Source organism: Athene noctua, chromosome 15 (genome assembly GCF_965140245.1).
Source record: "Athene noctua chromosome 15, bAthNoc1.hap1.1, whole genome shotgun sequence".
NCBI lineage: Eukaryota > Metazoa > Chordata > Aves > Strigiformes > Strigidae > Athene > Athene noctua.
In genome coordinates this window covers 2805531-2832934 of record NC_134051.1, presented here as the reverse complement: position 1 = coordinate 2832934, position 27404 = coordinate 2805531, and the positions used below count along the sequence as shown (strand labels likewise).

At 46.9% G+C, this 27404-nt stretch overlaps 1 protein-coding gene across 4 annotated transcripts in view; it reads left to right on the top strand.

Moving 5' to 3' along the window:
• The window catches only part of LOC141966565 (syntaxin-binding protein 4-like), a 53196-nt gene that overhangs the window by 19707 nt on the left and 6085 nt on the right, over window positions 1–27404 (top strand). For 2 of the 4 annotated variants that reach the window (XM_074919439.1, XM_074919438.1), the window contains 18 exons: window positions 313–408; window positions 1205–1274; window positions 2286–2360; window positions 9355–9440; window positions 10237–10357; window positions 13468–13609; window positions 13806–13912; window positions 14316–14469; window positions 16083–16155; window positions 18994–19091; window positions 21486–21582; window positions 22738–22865; window positions 23427–23519; window positions 23928–23993; window positions 24090–24278; window positions 24758–24874; window positions 26081–26130; window positions 26994–27124. In XM_074919439.1, the coding sequence (XP_074775540.1) occupies window positions 313–408; window positions 1205–1274; window positions 2286–2360; window positions 9355–9440; window positions 10237–10357; window positions 13468–13609; window positions 13806–13912; window positions 14316–14469; window positions 16083–16155; window positions 18994–19091; window positions 21486–21582; window positions 22738–22865; window positions 23427–23519; window positions 23928–23993; window positions 24090–24278; window positions 24758–24874; window positions 26081–26130; window positions 26994–27124 (1893 nt within the window). The remainder of the gene's footprint in view (window positions 1–312; window positions 409–1204; window positions 1275–2285; window positions 2361–9354; window positions 9441–10236; window positions 10358–13467; window positions 13610–13805; window positions 13913–14315; window positions 14470–16082; window positions 16156–18993; window positions 19092–21485; window positions 21583–22737; window positions 22866–23426; window positions 23520–23927; window positions 23994–24089; window positions 24279–24757; window positions 24875–26080; window positions 26131–26993; window positions 27125–27404) is intronic. The other 2 variants (XR_012634600.1, XM_074919440.1) reach the window with 2 other exon arrangements.

The following is a 27404-nucleotide window of genomic DNA, read 5'->3' as shown; positions in this document are numbered from 1 at the left end:
ATGAACCTGGCTTTGGGGAAGGTGGTTGCTCCTTGCCTATGACTTTTTTGGGAGCTTTGTCCCTGTAGCTGTTGGTCCAAGCAGGTGCTACCAGATGCCTTTAGCTTTTGTGCTGAGTCAGCAGTCCCATTCTGCTTCTCTGCTGCTGCTGGTGTAGTGCAGGGGATACATGGGGCTTTCCAGAAATGGTTTTTAAAAGGGGTGTCAGGCAATGCTAGGGTGCCTGGGGGTGGTACCCAAGGCTGCCCTCCAACACAGGCTATGGAAACTGTGGTTCTTCTGCCTTTATGTCATGGGCACTTCTTCCTCCAGGTATTAAGGTGATTGGTGGCATCAAGGAGCTCACTGGAGAAGAATATGGAGTTTATGTCAAGAGAATCCTTCCAGGGGGTGTTGCTTATGTGGACGGTGAGTTAATCGTGGTGCAGTGTACCACAAAGTCTGAGAAAAGCCAAAATCCAGTGTATTTATTTTATGCGTTGCTTTGTTAGACATTTCAGGTGCTTCTTCCCAGATTTTCCAGGAATGCGGGATGTTTTTTACTGTGGCAATCACTGTAACATCTAATGGCAGCCATGTCTTGGTTTCTACCGCATATACATGATTGTTTTGTGTCTTTAAATCAAGACCCATCTCTGCCACATGAAGAACTTCACTTTGCTGCCTGTCCTTTCCCACGTGCCACTGACTGCCTGTAGCCCCAAAGTGACTGGAGATCCTTTTGCAAATTCAGCTCTGCTCCAGGCCACTTATTTCATTCTGAGTGTCTTCAAATAAGGAGGTATTAGGCAGGCCTCTGCAGAAGTCACCTTTCATAACTTAAGCCAGAAAGATTTTTAGGTTTTTTATGTTACAACAAAATTTTTTCATCTCATACAGAAAAATCCAGAACAGGTGGAAGTGACACTCATGGTTTTCTACATGACCTCAAACTGAATTAAGTAAAAGCTTTATTGCATTTTTTGGTATTTACTTTTGTAACTTCCTACAGCAGAGGAAGTGCTGCAACACTGGCACAGGGTGTTCGGGGAGGTTGCAGAAACTTCATCTATGGACCTCTTGAAAAACAGGTTGGATGAGCATCTCAGGAACAACCTATGCATATTTCATCCTGTCTCTGGGCAAAGGGAGGAACTGCTCAACCTCTCCTAGTCCCTTCGAGCTGTATTTTCTGCAGTTTCTATCCATTAGTTTTCTTTTCTAGGGCGCCTGCAGCCAGGAGACCAGATCCTAGAGGTCAATGGAGATTCCCTAATTGGGGTTACAAGTGAAAGGTACCATATCCAAATGGAAATTTTGCATTCCTGTTGTTTTTGTATAATTCTGTGAAGTGGTTTAGGCTGCGGGTTGCATGGAGGACACCAGGGCATGGCTTCGTCTGCACTCAGATGTAGCCAGCACTGTTCCTGAGAGTCAACTTGGGAATTATCAGATGAAAAGTTTCTATATAAAAATAGACCAGTGAACCCAAACTGTATTTGTGAGATGTTCAGACATTTCCCAGAAATGCTCCTGGCACCCCCACTCCATCTGCTGTAGCTTGCCAGCAAGCCCCGCAGCTCCCAGTACCAGAGATTAGCCAGTGCCTAAGCTTGACAGTGCTGCTCTGCGCAGGGGATTCCCTCCAGAGCTGCAATCCAGCCCCTCAGCTCCCTGCCAAGAAAATAGTTAACTGATCCAGAGGAGTACCGCACTTTTGGGGCACCCCTGTTCCATTAAACATAGTGCTAGCCTGCTGCTGCCTTGCACTTCTGCATGGCATGCTTAGGCTGGATGGATGCTTGGGGAGAAGCACAAGGAGTTTCTCCTGCTCCTAAACCCCCAGAGCAGCTGGGTTTGATGAAGGAGGTCCCCATGGACACCCCTGCAGCCACAGGGAGGCTGCGCTTGGCCCCCAGCACCCTGCCCTGACTCCCACGGGGACACCTGTATTTTGAACCAGAAAGCAGCCGTCCCTGAGATGGAAACTTCCCGAGGGAGGAGATGTGCTGGGAGGTATTTGCTCACTACCACATGCATCTTCTGGGTCTGGTTTGTTAGTGGGGACTTCTAATTTATTGCAGAAGTGGGAAAATCAGTTTGTGACTGGGCTGATCTCCTGCCCCACTGCCAGGGCAGGGAACGGGGCTGTTCCACAGGCATCCAGCCAAACAAGGTCACTTGGTTGGGGTTTGCACAGGCCAGGGTCTCTGCCCATCTTGCCGTGAGCTTTGGTACGTGACTGGGAAGCTCAGTGGAGCACCACCACGAGCCAGCGTTGATGTGTTGTGGTCCTTGTCTTGCAGGGCTGTGGACATCCTGAGGACGGCATCAGCCACCAGCCACATGCACCTACTTATAGCCCGCGATGATGATGCCAGGTAAGGGGTGTCATCTCGCGCCAGGAAGGGGGATGGTGGCATTCATCACTGCTGTAGCTGGACTGCCTTTGAACTACCCAGGCTCAAAGCCTATGGTGAAGATGGAGGTGGCCAAGGGTCTTTGATAACTGTACATCGATGGGAACACGCTGTGGCTGTAATGGGAAGGAAAGAAAAGCTGGTGGCTCCCGGTTGCAGAATTGGCTCCAGCCCAGACTGTTCTGGGTCTGTGGGACATCCTGGCACCGAGCAGATACCTGCAGGTGCCTCCCCAGCAAGGACTGGGGCAGCTCTAGCTTCCACTGTAGGGTGCCATGGGCTACTTCAGGTCTTCTGTGTGGTGCTGAGCTGCCTATGGCTTATCATGTCCCACACAGAGCTTTGGATGAAGATGTACAGGGACAGCAGGATCTTCCCTTTCCTTTCCAGTTAGACACACTGAGTTGAGGTCCTCCTTCCATGGAGGATTCCTCCTCTCAGGGAGGATGAGCGGTTTCTCCCTGAAACCTGTCTCCTCACCACTCCCTGGAAAATCTTTAGAGAGGCTTGGAGGACTCAAAAGGAGAAGGAAAGAGTTCTGTTTTGCCTTGGCTGTGTGGGACAATGATGGTGTCATGACAGAGGACAGGGTTGTGGGAACCAAAGTATGGGGTTAGTGGGGTCTTTGCTTGCATCTCCTGGGAGATCTGGCACGATGGGCTGGAGCATCATCTCCCTTGAATAGAAACACAGGTTTGGACACTTAAGGTGCACCAGGAACCACCAAAACAAGAGTGGGTTTAGGCAGAGCACGGTCATGAGCAGGTAGGCTGGTGGCACTGAGGCTTTCCACTGCATGTGGGTGGCTGAAGATCACAGAGTTGTTTGCTCAGTGTACCCACATCCCGTTAGCATCGAAGATGATGGTTTAATTCCTTATCCATCAGCAGCTGTGGAGCGTTACTGCCTTAGCAGAACAGTGAGAGTGCTGTAATGACAGGGATGAGACTAATTTTGACACAGTAATATACTGGTGGAAGAATTATTTGCTATTAATGACTGAGTGCTGTTTACCTACGCTCTTACAGTGAAAATAACGTCTCAAACTATTATATTAACTGCAAACCTTCAGCAGCTTCTGAGGAAGCAGAGGGTGAAGTGAGCAGGTCACCAGAACTAGACTCTTTTGGTCCAAGTAAGGATGTGCAGGATGCACTTTAGTGCCACGGCAGTCTCCTGCGCTTGCCTTGGAGGGGGAAGTGGCAGCGGGCACTGTCCCCTCTGGGTGGCTGTTGCCCAGGCTGGTCCCCAGCAGGAGGGATGGGCTCTCACAGCTGAGCAGCTCCCTGTGCTCATCAGCAGAAGGACTTGCTCAAGGAAACACTTTATTTCTCAGACAGAGCCCCCCAAGCAGGTTTTCTGCCTTCACCCATGTTGATCCATTCCAAGCTGTTCAGGAATCTCGATGTGCCTCTTAATATCTTAAATTGCAGCAGATGTTTCTTAAAGCATATGCATGCGTGGCTTTGTCAGCAGGTCCAGCTCCTTTGTGCATCTGTTGGCAGCCCTGTGAAGGAGCTGCTTGAAAACCGACTGGGAGTCTGGAAGGCAACAAGACTTTAAGCAATGTATTTGGCCTTTGTTTGCTGTTGGTTATCTGATAAATCTTCAGAAGGTTAGCTGGTGGGAGAGTGGGGAAGTAATCAGGTTGGGGTTTTTTTTGTTAAAGATTTGCAGAGATTTCACTTATATAATCATCTCACAAACTGTTTAATACATGAATACATATCTCCAGGATTAAGGGCTGTGGAAACAGGGGAAGGACTTTCCTGCTTTCTACTTTTATTTTTGTCCTTAGTTTTGTCTTTATTTCACTGATGCCCTATTACCTTTAAGTCTGTCCTTGAGAGTGGGCGAGCAGACAGCTCTCTGTCTGGCTTGAAATGGGCTCTCTGACTTCCCAGGGACTGTCTGCTCTGGAGGTGATACCCACGGAGATGCTGCACCGTAAACTCCCGTGAGTTGAGGGCAGACTTGCGCCTTTCCACTGCCCAGCAAAGTGGTTCATGAGACATGAAAGCTGAAGGAAGACACGGGGAGGAGTGTAACTCAGTGTATTTGCAGATACTCGCATGCAGGTCGTCTTCATAAACCCTGAGCGCATAAGGCACGCTGGAGGAGGAAATGCATTGGCTCTGGGTTTGGAAGGTGATCCAACCCACCTGCCAATTTTCCCAATGACTCAACTGAGTAGCATTTTGTTGTGGTTGCCCTCGGGTGAATTTGACTCATAAATGCTATTATTTGTCCCTGGAGTTAATTATAGGCCCAAATTACCTGTGCTCTTAATGGAACTCAGTCCTGGCGTGTATAAGATGCATGTTTTCAGCCTGTCGCATCAGACATGCTGCAGAGAGCAGCAGTAATTCTAGGGCTTAAAGCAGAAAATTCAGATTTAGAGCTGGACACGCTGGGTTTGGATGATGGTTGGATCTGAATTTCGTCTGTGCTCATCTTTAGCTAATGAGGATAATTTTATTGCATACACGTAATTATTGTTTATTCATTCTCAGCCTCAAAGTTACAATAGTTCCTTGCTCCTATGCGTTGCACAGATATCATCCTGGTCTTTCAGGTTTATCACTGTGAGAAAGCCAGTTTGTGCTGCACCTCCTAGTATTCACATGATAAAATGCTAAATACATTGCATGATATGCACAGTCATCTTGGTGAAAATGGGTTGATGTATTAACAGGGCTTCCACAACAAGCAGTAAGGAGTCTGCTCTCCTGCCAGTGCACAACCAATATCCAGGAATCAGCAGAGAGGCTGTTGCTGGAGCCCATGCCCAGCCTGGTACGAATGCAAGGTCATAATCCCTTTTCTCCTGCGAGCCCTGCGTGTGGCAGTGGCAGCTCAGCCCACAGGTTTGTTCCTCTGAGCACTTGGTGCAAAACTGGAAAGCAGTGCTGGGCCTGACTGCAGCAAGCCAGGGGTGTCCCAGGGCCATTGGCTGCTCCTTGGGGAAACACACACACCCTTTTACACAGAAGCCGAGATGCACGGGTGCACGTCACTGCTTCCCAGGCACTAATGGCAAAGCAAAGCCCAGCAGTGCCAGGACGTGCTGCCCCGCGCAGCTGGTGCAGGAGGGCTCACAGCTCGGGACGTGCTGGCTCTGCACAGCCCTGTCCCCAGCAGAGCTGTGCCGGGATGGACGCGGGCTCTGTGCTGGAGCTGCTGCTCCAGAGCATCATCCCACCCGGACAGAGGTGGAAACGCTGCAGCTGCTATGAACTGGGTGAGAGAAAAATCTTTTGTGATGATTTTGCAGTGCTTCAGGTTCACACTGACCTGCAGGCTTTGTTTTTTTTGGGACAAGCTATTAATTTATCTGGTGTCATAGGCTCCTCTTTCTCACCCAGCTCTGCACGGCAGCTGAGGTTTCCTGATGCTGTGCTCTCACATAACCTTGGATGTAGGATTCACCCTTTGTTCTCCCAAGAACAAAAGGGCAGGACAAAAAGGTATTATGAGATAAATCAACAATATTCTGCAGGAAGATTGACCCCCCACTGCTTAATCTGTAGGAAAGTCGGCCTACAGCTGGCTGCTGCTGGCAAACCCCATTATCCCACTCCCTGCTGTGGGGCTGGTTGAAGGGTCTGCAGATCCAAGCTCTGTTACAAGGATCCTCCAGACCTCAAAAGTCTCTGTCTTAATGAAAAACAGCTGGAGAAGGGATTGTTAGAATGAACTTTCCAAATAATACAAACCCATTATTTTATTCCTTTTTTAAATAAAGCTGGGCATTTTAGTCCTGCAGGTACCTCACAATTTAGAATGTTTTAGCAAGGGTCAAATTTTAAATAATAAAGATATATTCTGAAATGGTGTCTGAAAGCACAAAGCAAAACCTGTTGGCATTCCTTCAGCGTACCTGTTCATTAATTGACAATGTTTGGGCACCGTCTACCCGCTTGAAAATTCCTTCAGATACAGCACCAAGCACAAAATTAATCTTTGTGAGACTGACAACTGAAAGTGTATTGCTTGCTGCTGGGATAAGCATGTGCTTCAGGTTAGTCATGTGTTTGTGTCCTTGGTGGAACTGGGGCTTGCAGTACTGACCAACAAAGCAGGAGCTGGGACAGTGGCACATGATGTAGCATTTAGTCACATCGTCCCTACAGCAAACGGCTGGGCTGGACCCAGGCTTGCAACGAAACCCTGGGCTCGGAGCTCGTTGTTCAGGCTCCTGAAAAAATGATAAATACTCCTTTGTGGATGAACTTAACGACATGAAATAAACAACAACAAAGAATGCTCAAGTCATACCTGCCCTTGCTTATAACAGAGTTTGACAGCATGGATTGGTGATTGGGTTTGCATTGTTTTGCAGAGTTTAAAGAGCTTAAGAGCTGCCAGACTAGTTGCATTTGCATTGACTAAGAGTTTTTAAGCCATTGTTTTAAGTTCAGAACCTGTTCTGTGCTCTGATGGATTATTATCTGAGGAAAATGTAACAATAGACGACCACAGAAACACCCAGCCCAAAACAAAAACCCAGCTGCTGATGGCTTGGCAACCACTGGAAATAATACGTTAGCTTCCAGGGTGGTAGACCTGCCATTGCAATAGGTCATGGAGGGGTAAGGCCATCAGGGCATGAGTTACTAGTGAAATGGGAGTGTGAATCACCTATAGAAATACTTTAAGAAATACTTTACTATAAAGTTGGAAAAATTCTGCTAGGGTTAGATCCACCTAAGGCTTAACCCAGAGAACCACAGAACAGCAAACTGCTGTCCTACTGCTATAGGATCTAAGTTGTCCTTCCACTTTCTCAGTGCTTTTACATATATTTCAGTGTCTAATGCTATGAAACTGCCTGTTAAAACACTTTCGTGGAAGGTGGGGTTTCTGAATAAAGTAGTTGTCTTTTTTTAGGGTCATGGGTTTAGTTGATAAAGACAATAGTGTGGATGCAAAGTATTGGGATTCACCAAGGCATTCCACTAAGTATTGTGTGACACTTGGATTCAAAATTAGCATTAAATGGAATGAATAAGACATACATTTGATGGCAATATTAGATAAGACAGGCACTGGTCTTTGAAGTTTGTTAATGAGCTGGTTGTTAATGGGAAGATGTAAATTACTGAGAGCATTTCCAGCAGAAACCTAAGGAACTGATGATTCATTCATCATTTAATATAGTTGACTCTAATCTAGCCAATAATACATAACATCTGTCCCAGTCAAGTACACAGATGACACAACGTCTGCTTGTGTGTATGAGGAGTGCCCTCACTGAGGAAACTTTGCTGTGGCTGGTTTCCTACAATTTATGTCTTGAGCTTGTCTGACTGTTAAGCGTGAGAGCTAGCCACTCATAACCAGGCTTTTCCTGTGGCTACAGCATCAAGAAAGCACCTTCCCATGGGGATTCCCTTATGCCTTCAAAGTGGACATCTAATGGTGTTACCGTGGCCACAGAAACAATACTTTCAGGGTTTCTCCCCATTGCCTGGCTGCTTATTTAGTGACTCCTGTAAGAAATTAGTCATCATTGAGGCTCCTCTTTCCGCCAAAAGGTTGGATTGATTGGGTAGTGTTGGGTTATGAAGGGAGAGAACCGTGCAGTTGCAGAGGGACAGCATGCTCCTGGGAGCGAAGAGACGATGTGGCAGGGATGGGCACAGGAGGCTGATGCCTGACCATGGTATCCCCTTTCCATGCATCCTCATCCAAAAGGGTATGAGATGCTCACATCAGTTCAAAGAAGGATTGATGCAGGAGCTGGTAAACAAGGCTAATGGTGGTTCTTAATGGGATTTAAAAATTCAACCTGTTATGCTTGGCAAAAGGAAGGTCATGAAGCAATTCACCTGTTGTGTACAGTAGTTACAGCTCATCACACTTGGGTAGTTATATGGTGGTCAAACTCAACCTGGAAGGAAAGCACTAATGAAAGCACTTGGGCACCAAGCCAGCTTTCCAGGGGATGTTGTGGTTGGGATTGTTTTGCAGGGAGCTAACAGAGGAAGCAGGGGGGGTTACCTCAAGACAGAGGGATCATGCTAAACGTTTGTGGACTGCCATTCCTCCCTGCTCTTGATTCAGCCCCTCTGATCTTGATATCTGTAAATTTCGCATGTGCCTGCTGGTTTGGCATCTTCAGCCAGGAGCTGCTGGGAAGAGTAGAGAAGCCTGTGCTCTCCCAGCATGCCTTATTCGTGCAGGTCTTTATTAAAGTCTTATGTTCCAAGAGTTTATTCTGTGATGTTCATGGAGGATATCACCATGGATAGATTCAGAGAGTGGGATGCTTCTTTTGCATGTGCTTCAGAAACCATCTCCCATCTTTACCCCAGCAAGAGCTAGCAGAAACTGCTTTCTGTCTAGGAAAGGAGGAGAAAAAACAGAGAATAATCTACATTTAATTATTCTGGAAGTAGTCACAAATAAGCCAAGCATTTTTGGTTTATGTTTGCATAGTTACAGATCCTTCTGACAGTCTGTTTAGTTTGTGTGGTGTGTTAGCAAAACTGAGTCTTACAGCTGTGCTGAAATTATTCCAGCTGATTCCCCAGAGGGTCCATGCAGTGGGGTGCAAAGCAGAGGGGCAAGGTAGGGGGGAAAGGCCGGGCTCCTGCATTCATCTGCCCTCTCTCAGGAAGGACATTCCCCACCACAGGGCCTGTCCTTACATCCCTTCCCAGCTCCTCTTGCCCATGTTCACCCTGAACACTTTCTAGGGCAGAAGTTCCAGCCCATCACAAGAAAGCTGCACTGCCATGAGATTGATTATTGGCCTTAAGTCTTCCACAACCTCTTGAAATCATGGGGGTTATACCCTTATGCACGAGAAAACTGTCTGCTCCCCATTGCTGGAGGAGATTGGCCCTGTAGACTTCATAGTAAGTCACTGACATCAGAGGAACTATTGTCCTATTATCAGGTGGGGGATAGTTTTGAGCAGCAGCTGACTATACCATATTTTTCTTTCCAGGAGAGAGTTCTCCGAGCTGCTGGAAAAGTTTGGCTCCCAGAGCAACACGGGCTCAGCACGGAGCTCACCAATCCTGCATAGCAGCAGTGAGTAGCTCAGCATGCCTTTGGGGGGAAACCAAAAGCCCCTCTCTCTGCTGAGAAAGTTTTCTTTATCCCAGTGTTATTTTTAAGGAGTTTTGATTTGATTTGTGGAGGCGTTTGGGTGGAGGTTTGAAGGAACAGAAGTCCTGTTCATCCTTATTGCAAGCAGTTCGTGTGTACCCGGGTGCAGAGCAGCAGCACGGCCAGTCCTGCCTGCACAGAGCAAGCACAAGGCAAGGCAGGGAGCCAGCCTCCTCAGATGAACTAGAGAGAACAGAGTTGGGGTCATGACTGCTTCCCAGATGCCCAGACTCAGCTTAACTGATATGCTGGGCAGGTAACCCCAGCAATACCCATCTCTGTAGGTGCAACCTTTTACTATGGAATTCAAAGCCTTTCGGCAGTCATTCATTCAATGATCATTATTTTTCATTTTCAAATGGGAAATGTTTAATTAAATGCAACAAGGTTAACCTAAGTGAGGTGCCAGCATATCAAACCATGTGTGCGTGGGGAATGAAGGTGTCCCTCTGGCTTGGCCTCCCACCAGAAGGCTGCCAACCCTCCCCATATGGCAGAGTTACGTGGGGCTGGCAGAGGGGTGACAGTCCCATGCAGGAATTGTGGCGAAGAGGCTGAATGTTTCCTCTCCATGAGTGATACACTGCTGTCTTTAACTACCATGTGGTTTTCCCCAAAAAACTAGGAAAATGGTGTCAGCTCTCAGTGGTAGAGCAGGGGAGGAGGGTGATACTGGAGTATTTGTGTTCCCTGGACTGATTCTGACTTTGCTGTTCAGGTCGATATCTGGAAAGTACATCCTCAGGCTCCTCCTCGCGCTCTCAGAGCCCGCTGCTGCTGAGCCCCGCCAATTCCCTTGGCCCCTTCATCGGGAACCCAGCTCACCCCACTCACACACAGTACGTATGGCTCGCATGGGGCCGGCCCTGCAAAGCCTCTCCCTTGGTCAGTCCTGAAAATATTGATTGTCTAACACGGTCTTAGGGGTAGATCCAGTAAATAATTCCAATACTTGAAGAACTCATTTGTTCATCCTTACGTCCTCTACACTCTCGTATCATCATAATGGCTAGGAAACCACAGCACCTTCTAGAAGTCCTTGTTGTGGTGGCATCTTGACTCTTCCTGGGAACCCTGTGCCCAAGAGCTGAAAAGTTTCCCTGTTGAGGCAGTCAATATGTCTGAAACATGGTTAACCATGCAACTGCTCCTCTCCATCCCCTCTGATACCCAGGGAGAAGCTGAGGCTTACAGCCAGCTGAGAAGACCCTGCACATCACCTTTATAAACCATGTCATGAGCGGAGTGTTTCTGTGAGGCCACAGGTGCTTTTGGGAGGTGTTTCAGGAGTTTGTTTTCTATTGCCCTGCTTCTGGCACGTTGACATCGTGCAAAAAGAGCACAAACACTGCTCTCTAACACCCTTTGCTTTGGTGTCAACAGCAGTTGCCTACAGACACCGCATCCTTTTGTCTCCAGAGCATCTCCTGAAGCATGTGTTTTCATGTGGTCATCTGTCCCTTTCATATTTCGCAGGGTCAGAGGTTTGGACAGGCAGAGCTTGTTTTTCTGAGGAGTCTCATCTCCAGGGTGCTCGGGGTTTCCCTTCTCAGTAGGGACAGCTTGAAGGGTGTTAACAGTCGTGGAATTGGGACCATTCATCCCTGGGACTTGCAGCTTCCCTTCCTTTGCCAGCATAAACAAGCCAAGTCGCTCGTAAAGAGAATCAAACCTCACTGCAGAACCTGTAAATCCTCTTGCTAAATACCAGCTCTTTATTAGGGATTTGCAGAGGACAAATATTCGGCACCAGAGGTTTAAGCTGTTTGCGTGAAGTGAGAGACCCTTACAGAGGAGAGGCCAGCTCATCTACTTGGCAGCTGGTTTGGACAAGCTCTGCTCCTTGCTCTGCTGTTAACCTGCTCCAGGCTGTGATATAGGCTAGAAGGGACCTGGTTTGGTGCCCTCCTCGCTCAGTGCTGCCATGATGTGCCATGTGGTGCTTGTCCCCGTACTGGTGCCAGGCCCCCGTGGTCTTCCCCTGGGAGCAGCATGAGCCGTTTGAAATCACGGACCATTGATTGCAGCTGAGTGCTGGTGGTCAGCTGCAGAGATGTAATTAGGGCCACTGGTCTTTTCATGAGTGTGGCTGCCACCCCTTCTGGCACCGCAGTCTTCCCCAGGCCATGGCCTCTCATCGTGGTGGCATCTGAGGTCCTGCCACCCCACTGAGCAATGGGACACAGATATGATCCTGTCTCACCACAGACGGTGTCTGATATTTTGACTTGAATGGAGGGTTTTAATGCTACATTTTGTGACATAGTTTTCCTAGAGCAATTATTTTTTCATAAGACTAAGACACATGCTGCATGAACACAGTCCCTTTTCCCTGCAAAGCCAGCTGGCTCTCCTGGGAGCCCACTGCCAGTTTGGGGGGTGCTGGCAGCACACTGGCCTGTCACTGGGGTGTCTGACCACTGAGGATGGCATCGCCGGGGAGCACGGAGCAGTTATGTGCTGGTGTCACTGTGAGACATGGGATGCACAGCTGTTATTGTATCTTAAGCTATCAGATAACACAAGGGGGACCGGAAACTGCAGACCATTTGGTGACTGGCTGCTACGGAAATAAACTGAAGAAGAGCCAGCTGTACCGAGCCCATTAAGAGGAAAAGTCTTGCTGACCCTTAGATCCCAACGAACCCTTCCCCAAAACCTCCCTGTTGCAATGCTGCCCACTGGCCCGTGGGTGATCAGTGAATCTTCTGCTCCCACAAACACCTTCTGCAATTGCTAAACCTCCCTCTCAGCACAGAGTTGCCTGCTGTGGCCTGGTCTTGGTGGGTTGTTGGGTTCTGTCTAGCTGTTGTGGCTTAAGCCCAACTGGAAACTAAGCACCACACAGCTGCTCACTCACTCCTTACCCCTGGTGGGGTTGGGAGAAGAATTGGAGGAAAAAGGTAAAGCCTTGTGGGTTGAGATAAGAACAGTTTCATAGAAACAGAAGAAATAATAACTACAGTAATAATAGAATATATAAAGTGAGTGAATGATAAATATATATATATATTTATATTTATATATATAAAGCGCCTATCACCATATTGATAAACATTCTTTGGAACCACTCTGATAGCAGAGGTAAGAACAGGAGTCGGCAATTGCTCACCACCCAGCACCCGATGCCCAGCCTGCTCCAGAGCCACGGTCCCTCCTACAGCCCTGGTCAGCTCCCCCAGTGTCACTGAGCATGACATCATATGGTATGGAATATCCCTTTGGCTAGTTCAGGTCAGCTGTCCTGGCTTTATCCTCTCCCAGCATCCTGTGAAAAGTAACTCTACTCGGGACGCTAGCAGCCAGCATTCCGAGGCTAAGCTCCAACCTTAGAGCAGTGCTGCTCCGTTTGTCCAACACCCTTTGCTGGGCAAGGCAGCTGTACCACTGGCACAGAAGTAAATCACAGGGTGTGGGTACTGCTGTAAAGGTGCTTAAGGGCTCTTTTTTTGGGGTATCTTGCAAGATTTTGAGTCCAAATCTCAGTTAAGACATAGTCAGCTGTGTATCCTGAGCTTCACTTTGACATTTGCTAAGGGCTGCTTAATAGCTGACCAACGTAAATTGCTGTCTGGTGTTTTAGCTGGATTCAAACAATAATCACATCGACCCTTTGTGTGCTTTTGGCTATGAAAACCCAGAGTGCCAAATATATTCTGGTTAAACTTTTAGTTTCTTCTGTCTTTATTTTCTAAAAGCAAATGAGTGTTCCCCAGCATTTGGTGTTACACAGGCCAGTCACCTTCACAATGCTCAACAACATCTGCTGAGAAACGGGAGTCCTCACCTCCTCTTTCCAAGGGTGGGTGGAAGAAAAGATGCAGAGGCCGAAAAGGTTGGGAGAAATTAGAAGGGTCAGGCACAGAAAGAAAACCAGGCAGTTTGTTCTACGACACAGGAAAACAAACCAGATCACCTTGAGTCACCTGCTGACATCTCTCCTTTGCAGCTGCTCCATTGAATCAGGAATCCAGAGCATTTCTATAGCAAAATCCTCCGGCTTAGGGCTGACAATCAGTGGTGGATCTAACAGGCCTGACGGCCCCATGATTTATGTTCAAGAGCTTATGCCAGATGGTGATTGTTACAAGGTAAGTCAGTGTGGAGACCCTCAGTGACTCTGCAATGGGGACCTCTCCTTAGAGGCTGTAGCTGTTCTGAAGCAGCTTTTCTAAGAATAGATGAATAACACATTGCAGGGGCTAATGAGGTTCTGTGTTGCAGGGAAAGGCTTTGGGCAGAGCAACATTCCTCCCCAGCACTGTGACTTTCTCCCTCTCTGTTTAGGATGGTCGGCTCCGACCTGGTGACCAACTAATTGCTATCAATAAAGATTCCTTGGTGGGCAGCACACACGAAGAGGCCAGAAAAATAATTGCAAAAGCCAAATTCAGGTAGGCACGTAACGGATTTCCTGTTATCATCATGGTGCTGTTGAGTCTTAGGCAGAAACCCTTCATGTCATATCAATGTTTGACTTCAAGCATGAGGCTTATTAGTCTTGATGCTTCAAGATGGTCCTGATAGGTGGTCATATAAGGAAACCTTGAATGCATGGATCATCCTGAAGTGTAATAAAGAACTTGCCAGTTTTCAGGTCCTCGTGAATATCCCCTAGCCCTGCCCAGCAGAGTTCTGCAACAGAACTGAAGTTCAAACAAGCAACACAGCTGGTGGAGATTCAGCTGCACTGGGCTTAAATGAGGTTATCCTGGAGAAAGAATCACAAACATGGAAGTTCTGCAAATCTGTGGTTTTTCTTTTGTTAATAAAATGTTCTATATTTGTTTGTTTGAGACATGAGGGAAACACAGAAGTGGCCTTTATCCCTGGAAGGGGACGGTTACACCCTGGACTGTCAGTTCATACCAACACCCCAGCAGCACTTCCAAAGGCTGTGGGAAACGGCCTGAATTCCTGCAGACTGAAGGTCCATGTGAGATCCCCAGAGGTGGGTTGAAGTTCATATCTAAGACCACCAACACTGATCCTGTGTTCTTTCTTTGATCAGAACTCTTCTTTAGGGACTCCATGGCAGTCCTTCTGGATGGTGGAAAGTCTGCAATGCTGATGTATGTAGCCCTGTTTTACAGCCAGGTATTTTAAATCTGAAATATTGTTTCTTCTGTCTTGGGTTTGAGACGGCAAAGGATCTGTGGAGGTAATGAAGGGAGTTTCATCTCCGGGGCCTACATTCAGACCTGTTTCAGAAGTCTCAGGTTTTAAAAAAACAAAACACTTTTGTGGATAGCAACCTGCATCTCATTCAATACCAGTCATAGAGCTGGAAGGGATCTCAGGAGTTGGTTTGATCTAGTCTCCTACCCAAAGGCAGGAACAGCTCTTTATTCTTAAAGACCTCTGATGAGGATGAATCCACAGCATTCCTAAGCAGCCCATTTCTGTTCTTCACTAGTCTAATGATAAGCCAGTCTCATTCCTCCTGTGAAGCCTAGCTCCATGTTGTGTTTGCAGAGACAAGTGCTTGAGCTGTGCGTGGTGAGGCGGGGTTTAACCACACAACCCCCACAATAATTTAGGTCTGTGGCTGGATTCTGTGCATTTGTTGCTCCTCTCCTGGACTGCTGCAACGCTGGGTGTATCTTCTGCCCTCTTCCACATAAACTTCCTTTAGAAAAGGCTGGCTGTTCCTTTCAAACAAGCATCATTCACAAAACATCTCTTTCCAAACCCTGTGGAGACACGGACTTGCAGGAATGTTATATACATGTTGCCTTTGGGCGTACCAGGCTGGAGATGTGCTTGTGAAAGTCAGCCTCAGCCCATACATGTATAGTTAAATCCTTCACCATCCAGCAGGTGTGCTTCTATAATGTTGTGCACCTATATGAAATTACACTGCTGGCCAGAATTAAATTGTTCCTTTCTTCATTTTGCTGCTAAAAGATGGAACTTTTAATGAGATCTGAGCTTCCACACTAGGGAAAGCATGCTCAGGTGCCCATGCTACCTGTCTGCATGTCCTCAGCACCAGTCCTGTGCTTTTGTCTGCTTCTAAGTTCCCAGCTGTGGAAGCACTGTTTTGGTGGTGCTCAGTGCATCTACCCTGTGACTATTTTTCCCTCTTGCTTGTGCTTTCAGCCATGACCTAGCATTTAAGAAAGGGTGCACACTGGTCTTGGCTTCCTGTCATGCTCACTGTGATAATTATGTGTTTTGGGTAAATAATACAACTGGCTGTGATCAGACTCAGGACCTCACCAGCGGGTTGGATGCAGAGCTTTAGGGAGAACCTCTAGGGAGAAACTATACAAGATCAAAATCATCCTCAGCTCTCAATCACAGTGACAGTAATGACAAACTCATTTTTTTGTGTGTGACCAGAGATTCTGAGATGTCTCAGGAATGTGCCTGTGCCAAGTGCTCCCAAAGAAACCCCTGGAGTCTCTTTTGGCCCACCTGCACAAGAGCTGTACGTGGTGCCTTTGCTCTTTATGGGCCAGATCGGTGGTTCTCTCTTGAACACCTCTATCTTTGTCTCTTTATTTATACCAACAGATTCTGTTTAGCGACTGTCTGTGCCATTTTGTCTTATTTTTCTAGAATAGACATGAAAATCATTTTCCTGTGCCTTCTTTATCACCGGATATTTGCCCACCAGAGCTTACCATCTCAGGTAAGAGTCCTGCTAAATTGTTTGGTTTGTTTTTTTTTTTTTTTGTGGGGGTGACAAATGCAGCCTTGGCTCCTCAGTGCTGAGGATGACGAAATTAATTTTGATCAGTGTTTATACTGCTGTAGTGGAATCTAATGGGGTGATAATGAGACTCAGCCTGCTAGGAGAGAGGGAAGGTAGAAGCTTGGCTCACTCAGCAGGTAGTAATTATGTCCATGTTTGTTCATAGTATCAAAACTCTTTACTAAGGCATTCAGAGGGCTAAGGTATTCATAGAAGAGAACTTCTTCCATTCTCAGCCTGTGGTTCTTTTGCAGCAGTGGCTTTGCCCACATGCCAAGATCGTGTCAGACTTGCATGCAGCAGGTCTCATTGCAGGCAACATTCCCTTCCGATGGGAATGGGCGATCCTTGGAGACACAGTACAAAACAACTCAGTTAATGATACTTGTAATGTACACAGCAACCTTGGGCATTATACAGGCATTAAGGATGCCCTCAGTTGGTCAAATGGGGAAATTGCTTATAGATGTGATTAAGTCCGATTTCTCTCTACATAAAAGCTTCACTTTTTGCTTACCTTTCAATGCAGTGTTTTCTCTCCATGTTCTGAGTCCTCTACTGAGCTCTTACCTTTTGTTGGAGAGACCTACTCTGTCCAGTGAGAGAATGGCAGCAACAGGGGGGTGAACTCAAATCACTCTGCAGTTTCACAGGTCCCTTAGGAATTTTGGCAAACATCAATAGTCCCCACCATTCAGTGCCCCGGAAGATGAGCTCCAGCAAGATACCCCATATCCCTACGTTACGAAGGCTACTCCTGCCCCAAGGTAAAGGGGCTTACCCTAGCAAGTCATAGCACGTGCCGCCCATCATTCCCATGGCCACAAGTCCGATGGCCCTTCCTTCCCATGTGCTGCTGAGGCACTGGCCTTGCTTGCAAATCCCTGTGTTGTAATTTCCATCTGGAAGGCTAAGAGGTAAACTGTGTTTAGTCTGCACCTGGGATTAGTGGGAGAGGCAGGGAGCAGACGGTGCTGGGCTGGGTGTGCGTCGGTGCTCTGTTCCCAGGGATCCTGTCTCACCTTGGGCGAGCTCAGCAGGCTTCAGCCTTTGCCTTTCATGCTCTGCACTGCAGAGACCCTGGGACAGGAACAGCCCTTGGTCTGTCCTCTCTGCCCCAAGCAGCCTGCAGCCTTGATTTCAGGTAGGGTCTTGGGTGACCACGACTGACAGCCAGAGCTCCCGGTGATGGGGAGCAAAGCCCTGGGTCATGTAGATAATCCAGCAAATAGCTATGACCTCATCGCTTCCTGACTTAGCTAGGGGATTTTATTACACACAGGTTTTTTAACATGAAGTGCTGAGGAGGCTTTGTGTCAGTGTTGTCATCCATGAAAACAGCCAACTGGCTTTGAAAGAGCAGCAGCCAGGCTTGGAGCCTGGGCCAGTGACTGCATCTCTCTGGGTGCCTGGTAGATGCCCTGGATATCTCTGTGTCCAGAGCGGACAGCAAAGCCACGTGGAGCTAATCCTGATTAGCCATGCGTCGAAGGGTAACAGCTCTGCCCTTGAACTTGGAGAGTAAAGTGTTGGTGGCTGATCCAACAAACCCATTCACTACCTCTTGCTGCTTCTGGTTTTAGCAGAGGGGATGAATACCTGGATTAGGAGGATTGTGCTTGTGCAGCACCTCTGCTGCTTCTCACTGCCTTCTCCTTGTGCTCAGGTCTCTGCCCTGACAGTCAAGGAGGGTGGAGTGAGAAGTGCTTGAGAAGCTGAGGAGAAGCCACGTTCCTCAGCAAGACGGGGCTTCCCATGATGTCAATCAGATCACAGTCAGGCAAAAGAAATTGCCCCCGGGCAGATCCTGTGCCACTGGCACGAGAAGGAATTTTGTCATGGACCCTGGCTGGTGGCTTGAGGGTGGGCAGGGGCAGGCAGCAGGGCTGCAGGTACAGCAGTCCGGCACCCTTCCAGAGTCTGGCAGGGGAGGTCCTGAGCGTGTAACACCTTCTGCGACCCTTTTCCCAGGGAATGTCGGGCATGTCATGGTTTCTTATGGACAAGGGTTAATCATAATGGAAACGGTGGGGGACGGAGGAGCACAAGTGGCAGGGCATGGCAGCAGAGCTTGTGCTCTGCACCATTCCCACCATGAAGGCAGTGCTGGTCATGGCGAGCCAGCTGTCAGCATCTTTTCATCAGCAAAGCAGCCACCATTTCTGCCTTTTCGCCTCTGTGTCTGCCTCACAATGCATGTCGCCCCTTCTACCCAAAAAATCCTGCCTGCCCAACTGAGGGAAAAGGGTTCAAGGCTTTTTGCAGACTTGGGGAAGGAAAAAGTCTTGCACTGGTGTTTTTCCACATCACTTTTAATCTGTCAGTTCTCTTTTCCATGGGTGTTGTGAAAGTCAAGGCTGCATTTTATAAAATGTTGGGTTTCAGTTTTGCTTAATCAATTAGAGAAGACAAGAGCCAAGCAGATTTTATTTATTTTTTTTTCACAGATCACCATACCTACAGACCCCAAGACTCCACAAAAATGTTTGACTGGAAATTTCCAAATTGCTATATTTGCAGTCCTAGGTCCTTGGATGAAATGTCCCCTTTTAAACCGTTCAGAGCCCAGTTTCATTAAGGGTTTTCCCCAGTACCCAATCTTTTCAACCAGGGCCTAGTTCAGCCTTCTAAAACTGGATAAATCCTCGTCTTTGATTTTTGGCCTGCTGCACACACATTGTATTTCATGCAAAGAGAATTCTGAATTTTGCTTTGCAGGCATCTCTTTTCTCTACCCAAGCACTCCTCCATTAACATTTATTTTTGTTTTTTCAGCACCTGGTATGGCATCTAATCATAAAGCAGCTTCAGGCACCAAACCAAAAGTAGCACTGGATCCCCACATCCGGCTCAAGGATGGGAAATTGGAATTGGTAAGTGGAATGGGTCCCTCTCCTGAAAGCGAGGTCCCTTCTCAGCCGTCTCCCAAGGTGCATTATGCAGAAAAAGGTCAGTTGGCATGGTAACTCCTTGCTTCCAGCTGCCAGATTATTGGCAAACACAGTAAGGTTATGTGAATGGTCTCCTTCTATTGCTTTTCTGTGAAAGAACTGATTGGGAACTTCCAGCACTCAGGCATGTGAAGACCCGGCCAGGTACTAGCATGGGGTTCACTATGTCACTTGTTTTTTGGAGGGATTAAAAAATGCAAACCTGAATAGATATAGTCAAAGAGAACCAGCCTGCCTGTTTTCACAGAATAGAGCTGTAGCACTTGATCAGTGCTCTAATCTACGTGTACCCCATCCTCCACTGAACAGCCTGCTCCAGCCTAATTCCCCTTCACCTCCCTAGGAGACCAATGGGGCTGTGTTGGGAATAGCAATAGCCCAGGCGATGTGGAGTGCAGAGCCAGCTGCAGTGCTCAGAACGTTGCCTTATTAGCATCACACTGCTTACGTGCTACAGTTAATTAATCTGATTTTTGAGGCAGAGGCACCAGAGTCCACCACCAAACTATTTATTATCAAGTCTGGAAAAGCAAAAAAGGGTCTCAACTCTTAGCTGAGTTTGCTGGAGGTTGTGTCCAGCCTCTGAAGGTAAAAAAGCAGAAGAGGGCATAGTGAAACATCCTGATTGTTTCAAAGGGGCATTCAAACACACCTTGGCTCATCTTGGTTATTTCTCAATGCTCTGGGGAGCTCCAGAAGTCTCCTCCTGGCAGTTGCACTTCCCTTGGACATAACGTGTTTGACTCGGGTAGGTGCAGGCAGCTGCCCTCCAAACTTTCTGGTGCTGCTGTCGCTGCTGGGGTGACCTCGGGCAGCCTGGTGTGGTGAGAGAAGGCTGAAATATGAGATATCTCACCGAGGACGCAGCCAGAACCGCTGCTCTTTTCATCATTTTATGGAGAATAAATTCCAAGGGCACCATCAAAGGGCAGAGAGTGGAGTTGCCCATTTGCTCGCCGAGACCCCGGCGAAGAGCTGAGTGCCCCTGGGGTCCGTAGTTGGTTTTGGGGTGCATGTGTCCCCCCCGAGTACTGCAGGCATTTGAGGGGGGAGCGCGGGCAGCATCTCTTCTGCAGGGCCGGGGGGGGCGCCAAGGAGGGCCCGATGCAACGAGCATCTGCTGCCACCCGACGGCAGAGGCAGCGCTCACCCGCTGGCTCCTCCCGGGAGGGCACCACGGAAAGAGGAACTTTTCTTCTGTGACTGCCTAATTCTCCTAAAGCAGGATTTAGGATTGCGTTTTTGCAGCCACCTCTGCTCGTCATGGGTATAAAAGCAGCTCTTCTTTGGTGGGAGGAGTGGGGACGCTTGGCTTTCCCTTTTAAAAGCCAGTGGTATGAGCAGGCAGCTGCGGCAGTGCCAGGGCCGGGAGATGCTCACTGACCAGCACACATCGGAGGTGGCTTTGGGGTGGCCCTCACCAGATGCCAAACATCTGCAGACCAGGGCATCCCGAAGCCCAGGAGCTGGCAGCGCTGCCTTGCACAGGGATGGCGGGCAGAGGAGCGGAGGTGGGAATCAAATGGGTCTTGCAGGTAGCCCGTGAGAGCAGATGGGTCCCATGGGCTTGCAGATATCAGAAACATGAGCAGGGACTCATCTCCAGCCCCTTTCCAGGGGACCATGTGGGAGGTGCTGTTCAGGCAGGAGCAGGAGCTGCGGGTGCAGCCTGGGACAGGGGAGTGTTTAACTTGGGCTCCTTCCCAGAGTCTGCTGAGCTTAACTTTGTCTTTTAAAAGCTTTTACTTGCTGCCGCCAGCAGTGAAGTGGGGTTTGCACAGGTTTATCTGCTTCTGTGTGGTGCCTTGGGGTTGAATTGATAAATATCAGTAGAAGACACGGCATCAGGCATAATGAGAGAGCAGAAGGTGCATTGCAGGAGCAAAATGTTTGAGCGTCTCCAGTTGCCACAGGAAATACTCTATGAATAGCTTTTATCTTCTCGGTTCCAAACACAGTTCCTGGGCAGTAGGAGCAAGAGGAGAGGCTGAGCTCTTGGCAGCTGGGCTTTGCTACAGCTCCATCGGCTTTTGATAAAGCTCCTGACAGTTTGTCATAGCTGCAAATCTGCTTGCAGTCTGTATAAAATGTTCTTGGAGGGACGTGAACATGTCCTTGTCTTCAGGGACAGACATTTATGTACATGTATAGGAAAGGAGAGACTGAAAATCCAGCCCAAGCCTGCTCCTCTGGGAGATGCTGCCTGGAGAGTCACTTGCAGGAGAAAACCCAGCACCAAGTGTCTTCCCAGCACCTACTTCAAAGAGTTGCTTTTCCAGTATTTTTCTTTTTAAAGGATCATTGTTTCTGCTCAAGGTTCTGCAGTATCTTGGTCTGGATGTGACCGAGGAGAAGAAGAGGCAGTTACGGCAAAGCTTAACCACAGACTCACAGGGGACAGTGGCCTACGGAGGTGAGTGGGCAGCTCTGTGCACGATGGGGTTTTCCATTTTTGAGTAGCTTTGCTGGAGGCTGAGAAAGGAGTGAGGCATCTGCTGGAAGGTGGCAGGTAAGATACCTGGATGGCTATCGATGTAGCCTCAAAACAGCTAAGAACAGTCACAAATACAAAGGAAGTATGTAAATGAAAATATAAGAAAGTCAGTGCAAGGGCTCACTTTCCTTAACCCCCAGCTTGCCATGCAAGAGCTGACCAGAGGACATGCAGAAAATAAAAGCCTGCTCTGCTTTCTGTGACCTAGCAGCATGTATCCATGGTCCACAGGGTCTGCTCCCCAGAAGTTTTTTCACAAAAATTCAAAGCTGTCAGCAATGTCCCCACCAGGAGCAACATCCCCACTGCACAGAACAGGCTTGCACAATGCCTCTTGGACAGATCTTTTTGTGTAGAGCGAGCAATGGGATACGGAACTGTGTGCCTCTCCTACAAGCAACTGGCTTGATAGTTTGTGGCAATAGAAGTAAGGATGATTAGGGGTATTCATTTGGTAAATGTGCTGGCAGCAAATTGCTGCTCTTGTGGTAAAGGCTCCGGTTCCTGCTGGAGCCCTGGGCTGAGGACAGGAGGGGCTGGAACACCGATGTCACCTCCCCTCCCCTGCACGGGCTCCCATCTGTCCTACACAGACCCTCACTCTGTGCTTTCCTCCATAACCAAAAGCAAAACAAATCTGGATTTTCAGACTTGTCAATTTAACACGTTTTGTAAGTGCTGAAGTCATCAAGTTGGTTTTTGTTTAAATCAGCATCATGAGAAATGCCAGCAGGCAGGCATGTGCCTTTTGTCAGAGAAATGTGGTTTTGGCTTAAAGTTTTAAAATTCTGAGAAGCACAATCATGAATACCCTGCTGTGAAAATATCTGGGTTTTTTGGTTTTTAGAAGTTTAACTTTTTTCAATTGGATAAGAAGCAAGGGTCTGGTAGATTGTCAACAACTTATTTAAGCTTGATGGGATTGCCAAAGAACTCAGAGGTGTTAGAGAAGACTGGCATCTCCAAACCTGCTCTGCTTGGCAGCCAGTGGATGTCCCCCAAATTGGTGGCATTTTCTCCTAACACACAGTGCTTTCCTCTTTTAGCCTGCTGAAAACTAATTCTTTCTCGCAGATCTTCTCCAAGCACTCCGGGATTTGATGCAGGAGGAGCTGGATGAGGCTGGTCTGGATTCCCACTCTGTGCTCTTCACGCAGCACGAAGTGGCCAGTTTGCTGGACACATCGGCTTTTCACTCTCCGGTCAGTCAGTCCAACGCTCTTCTACATTGAATACATTAATCTTCTACATGAAATCCATGAAATTCTGAGATGGGAAAAGCTAAGTCACCATTTTATGGTTGTTCTACAGTTATAAAGAGAAGGGAACTATGCATTAATCATTTCAATTATAGGGAATTCTATAAAAGACCTCAAACTTCTCATTTTTAAAAAGGAATTAACAGTATCTACAGGATGATATGAAGGAAGCAGCCCAGCACTGATGCAGAAGTGAAATTAGCCATAATTAATCAATTCCAAATAATTTACCTGGCTCGCAAAATGAAAATTCACTGCAGCACAGCTATTCCAGCTATGTCAGGGATCAGAGAGTGAAATGCTGTGGGGTAAAAAAAAAAAAACCCTGCAGCTGAATTATTTAATGTGTCTTTTGATCTGTTCCATAAAAATGCTGACTCCTTTTCAAAGTGATTTTGACTCATCGCTATTCTGGGTATGGAAAACAAGATCCCTGCCATATAGCCCTGTACTTTTGGTAAAGCATAAGTGGTGCATGATGCTGTCTGTTCCTCTGCCTTGCAGACCTTTGACTCTCTGAGCTGTAATGGCAATGAGGAGCTGGAGCAGCTGCAACTGGAAATGATGGATCTGCGGCAAGAAGTCCGAAGGCTAAAGGTGAAGCCTCTCCTCTGAGCAGTTTTCTTGGCTGGTGTCTTCTGCTGTAGCTCGCTGTAGTCATACACGAGGGTAATAGTGTAGCCTGTCCCTCTTAAGAAGTCACCAGTTTGCATTCTGCGTGTTACTTGGTAAAAAGGAGCCTCATCCTTGGCTCTCCTTAATTGCCTCTTTCTCTCTCTCCACCTCATATGCAAACTTATTTGCACTGAAAGTATGCAGTCACTTTGTAGCAGTGAGTAAATGTATTTAAAAACACAAAAATATGTTTCACTCAAGAACGTGGAGAGTGCTCACACGGCTTCTGTAAAATATTATTCTGGTGGGTTGGGGCTACCAGACCAGGGCATCTTCTAGAGAATGTCCTGTCGCTTGTTGCCTCTAATCTGGTGAAAATACTTTCCACAGTCTCTCCTGAAAGAGGTGGAGAACAGCAAGAAGTCAATGGAAGATGAGCTTCAGAGACTGAACCAGGTTAGTGAAAAGATTGCTGGGGGCCTCGGGGTGGTTTTGGTGGTTGGCAGCTGAGGGCGATGTGGTGCATTCACCAGAACTTCTCATTGCTTCCAGAAAGCACTGGGGTTCCTCTCCGAGAACCGGACACTGCACAGCAAGCTGCAGATGGCAAAGGTCGTGCAGAGACAGGCTCACAGTGCGGAGCAGGACTACGAGGAAGTGATCCATTTGCTGGAAGCTGAAATTGCAGAACTGAAGATGCAGCTGGCGGGGAAGAAAGCCAAACATGTCTCTGAAATAGAGGTAATGCAACCTCTCAGCCTGGGAAAAAACACACAACCCTCCCAACCCTTCTTCTCTGAGTTTCCCCCCTTCTATTTATAAAGGAAAAATGAACATAGCATATGCATCATTTGTTGTGCATGACCACATGGTCTCTGGGTCTCTGTATAATATAATATAATAAATATAATTAACATATTATATTATATTATATATGATATAATATAATGTGGTATAAATAATAAATATAGTGAATATACTAAATATAATATGCTATAATATAGTATAATATAGAGAGTAATGTAATATAATGTAATGTAATGTAATATAATATAATATAAATCTTTATAAACCAATATATAATCTGTATAATTTCCACCATCCATTCCAAAAGGACAGTGGCTTTCTGCTTGTAGTAAATGTCATAAATTGGTGTTTCCAAAAGCCAAGGCTGGAGCATCATCATCACCTTTCTCTTGTTTCCTCTGACCCCATCTCAGGAGGACATCCTGGAACTGAAAAGACAGTTGTCCCTGGCTGACGGCCAGTTACGAAAATCAGAAGTCTCACGGAAGCGCCTGGAGATCTGCAATAGGAAACTGCTCCTGTTTGTGCAGGTGAAGTGCTGAACCGCCCCTGGTGCTGGTGACATCACTCTGGCCTCTTACCTTAAGGGTGATTTTGCAAGTCCAAGTAACTTCCTGCTCCTTAAGCAAGAGTTTGTTGGTTTTTTATCTATCTCATCATAAAAAGGCACTGTCTGTTGGTTAGGAGAAACTAGAGAATGAACTCATGTACAATCATACAGTGAGGAGCCGTGTAAACACGGCGGTGCAGGTTTTGCCTGGTGGCTCTGCTATCCCTGGCTCACCGCTCCCCCCAGGATGCTCTGGCTGAGGCTGCTCCAGGAACTCTGCTGGACATGATAGTCGAAATCATGTGTTTTAACTTGCCCTTTGTATAACTTCGTATAACTGAACAGTTGCTACTCTGCACAACAAATGTGAACTCAAAGAGTGGTTTTGCTCTTCCAGGGTATTTTTTCCACCAGATTTCCTGAAAAACTGTGCACAGTCTTAGTCTTTTAATTGACTGCTTTTCCACTTCACTACCTGTATTGGGAGTACAAGCTTGTGTAATTAGTAAACTGGCCAGCATAAGATCACTAGTATTCAGTATATCTCCTCCAGCTACTAGTAGACTGTCCCAAAGCTCCTGGAATCACTAGTGGAGCACAAGGAGGCATAGATGCTGCGTCCTCTGCTTCAGAGAAGGAAGAATTAAAATGCCTCCAGGCCTGCAGCACTACGTGCTGCAGCCTTTGTGGTTCGGAGCTGGACTTTGGAAATGGATTTGACTTGGCCACAGAGTCAAACATCACAGGATTTTGACCACTGTCTTCCTTTTTTATGCATCCCTCAGTAGTGTTTGAGAATTCACAAACTGTGCACGGTAATGAGAACTTACACGTGCAGGTACAATCCAGAAACCAGGAATTGCTAGTAGTGATGATCAAGGATCACTGAAACGTAGCCTGAAAAATTGTTCTTTGGAAGAGTATTTTTATGTTGCATTTCAAATATTTTAGTGGTGGTATTAAAATGCGTAATTTAGATGTGGCTGTATATTTGCATAGGCTGTGAATGTTGCTTGAATTGCAAAAGGCCTTGAGATATTTGCTTCAAGGGCAATGAATAAGCAGAAGCTGATTACTGTCATAATAAATCTGATCATCAGGAAAAACCCATGGGGTTTGTTCTCAGGAATTATTCATTCCTACGAGTTTGAAACTTTTTTTTTTTTTTTTTCTTGTTGCATGGCAGAACGTCCACAAGGTCCTGAGCACACCCAGTCATTTACCTGATGAGAAAAGGTAGGAGATGGCTTCTGAGAATCTTGAACAGGAACATGACATGTCCATTTCTGACCTTTCTCAGAGGAAGGTGATTCACACGCAATCTACCCAGAGTTTCTAAACATACTGTCACTTTGGAAGTGAAACCATTGGGGAAAGATGATCTGGAGTCTGCTGGTGGATTGGGACTTGGTGGGGTTGGCCTCCATTCAGACTTTTTTGGGGAGTGAGTAGGTGAAACTCTCCTCTGGTTAAGTTATTCTTGTTAGCAGAGACCCTAAGCAGGTCGTTTCAAAGAAGCGGAGTTTTGACACACCTGCTTTGCCTAACATAAGCCAGTTTTTTGCTTTAAGACCATATCCTTTTTTATTAGCAGCTACAGTAACTGACAGAGTGTAAGCAAAGAGCTAGCATGACTCTCAACTGCATGAATGGCTGCAGAAATAGAGTTCAGGCTTCCAGACTTCCCTTCAACCTGAACCTATCTCCTAACACTTGGAAAAAAATGTATCACAGCTCTATGTGTGCTTTTAATTGATTAAATCGCTGAAAGGTCACTGTCCCATTGATAATGACCAGCCCCCTTAAAAAAACCCAGTTTTTATGAATGATTGGAAACAATTTTTAAGCTTTCAAGATGGTTACTGGTAGTATAATGAAGGAAAAATGTTTCTGAGAAATTCTAAAAAATACTTTGATATCTGCCTGTAACACAACAATGCATGTCTAAAAGAGAGTCTCCTGCGCTGCTGAGCGATTGAGACACAATTCCCCCCAAATACACAGAATTTACATAGAATATCCCTCACAAGAGCCTGGCCGAGATTTTCAACGACCACTCTTATGATAGAAGTATTGATGGCACTTTCCATATTTGTAAGAGTCAACAGTGAAACAGAAGAGGATAAAACAGACGCAGTCTCAGATTCATCTCTTCCATCTTCAGATGTTGTTGACCTTTTGCTATCAGAAGCTAAAGAACTGTTAGCGCCAATCCTCTCCAACAAGGATGGTAAGCACTACATTAACTGGAGAAACAATCCAAACAAGTCTCAAGGATATCTGTTAGTGTAATTTACAGTTTCCACCACCTTCCATATTTTTTTGCCATACCAGTTAAGCTTCCCATACTGATTCTCTCATGCTAACCGAGAGGTAATTTCCCTCTGCGTATCCATGTGACTCATCTTTGGATCTGAAATGCAGACTTGAAGTGTAAGGAGTCCAAGGGTGTGACTTGTGCCCAGGGCCAGAGGAAAGGCATTTATCCAGGGAAAAAAAAAACTAACAGG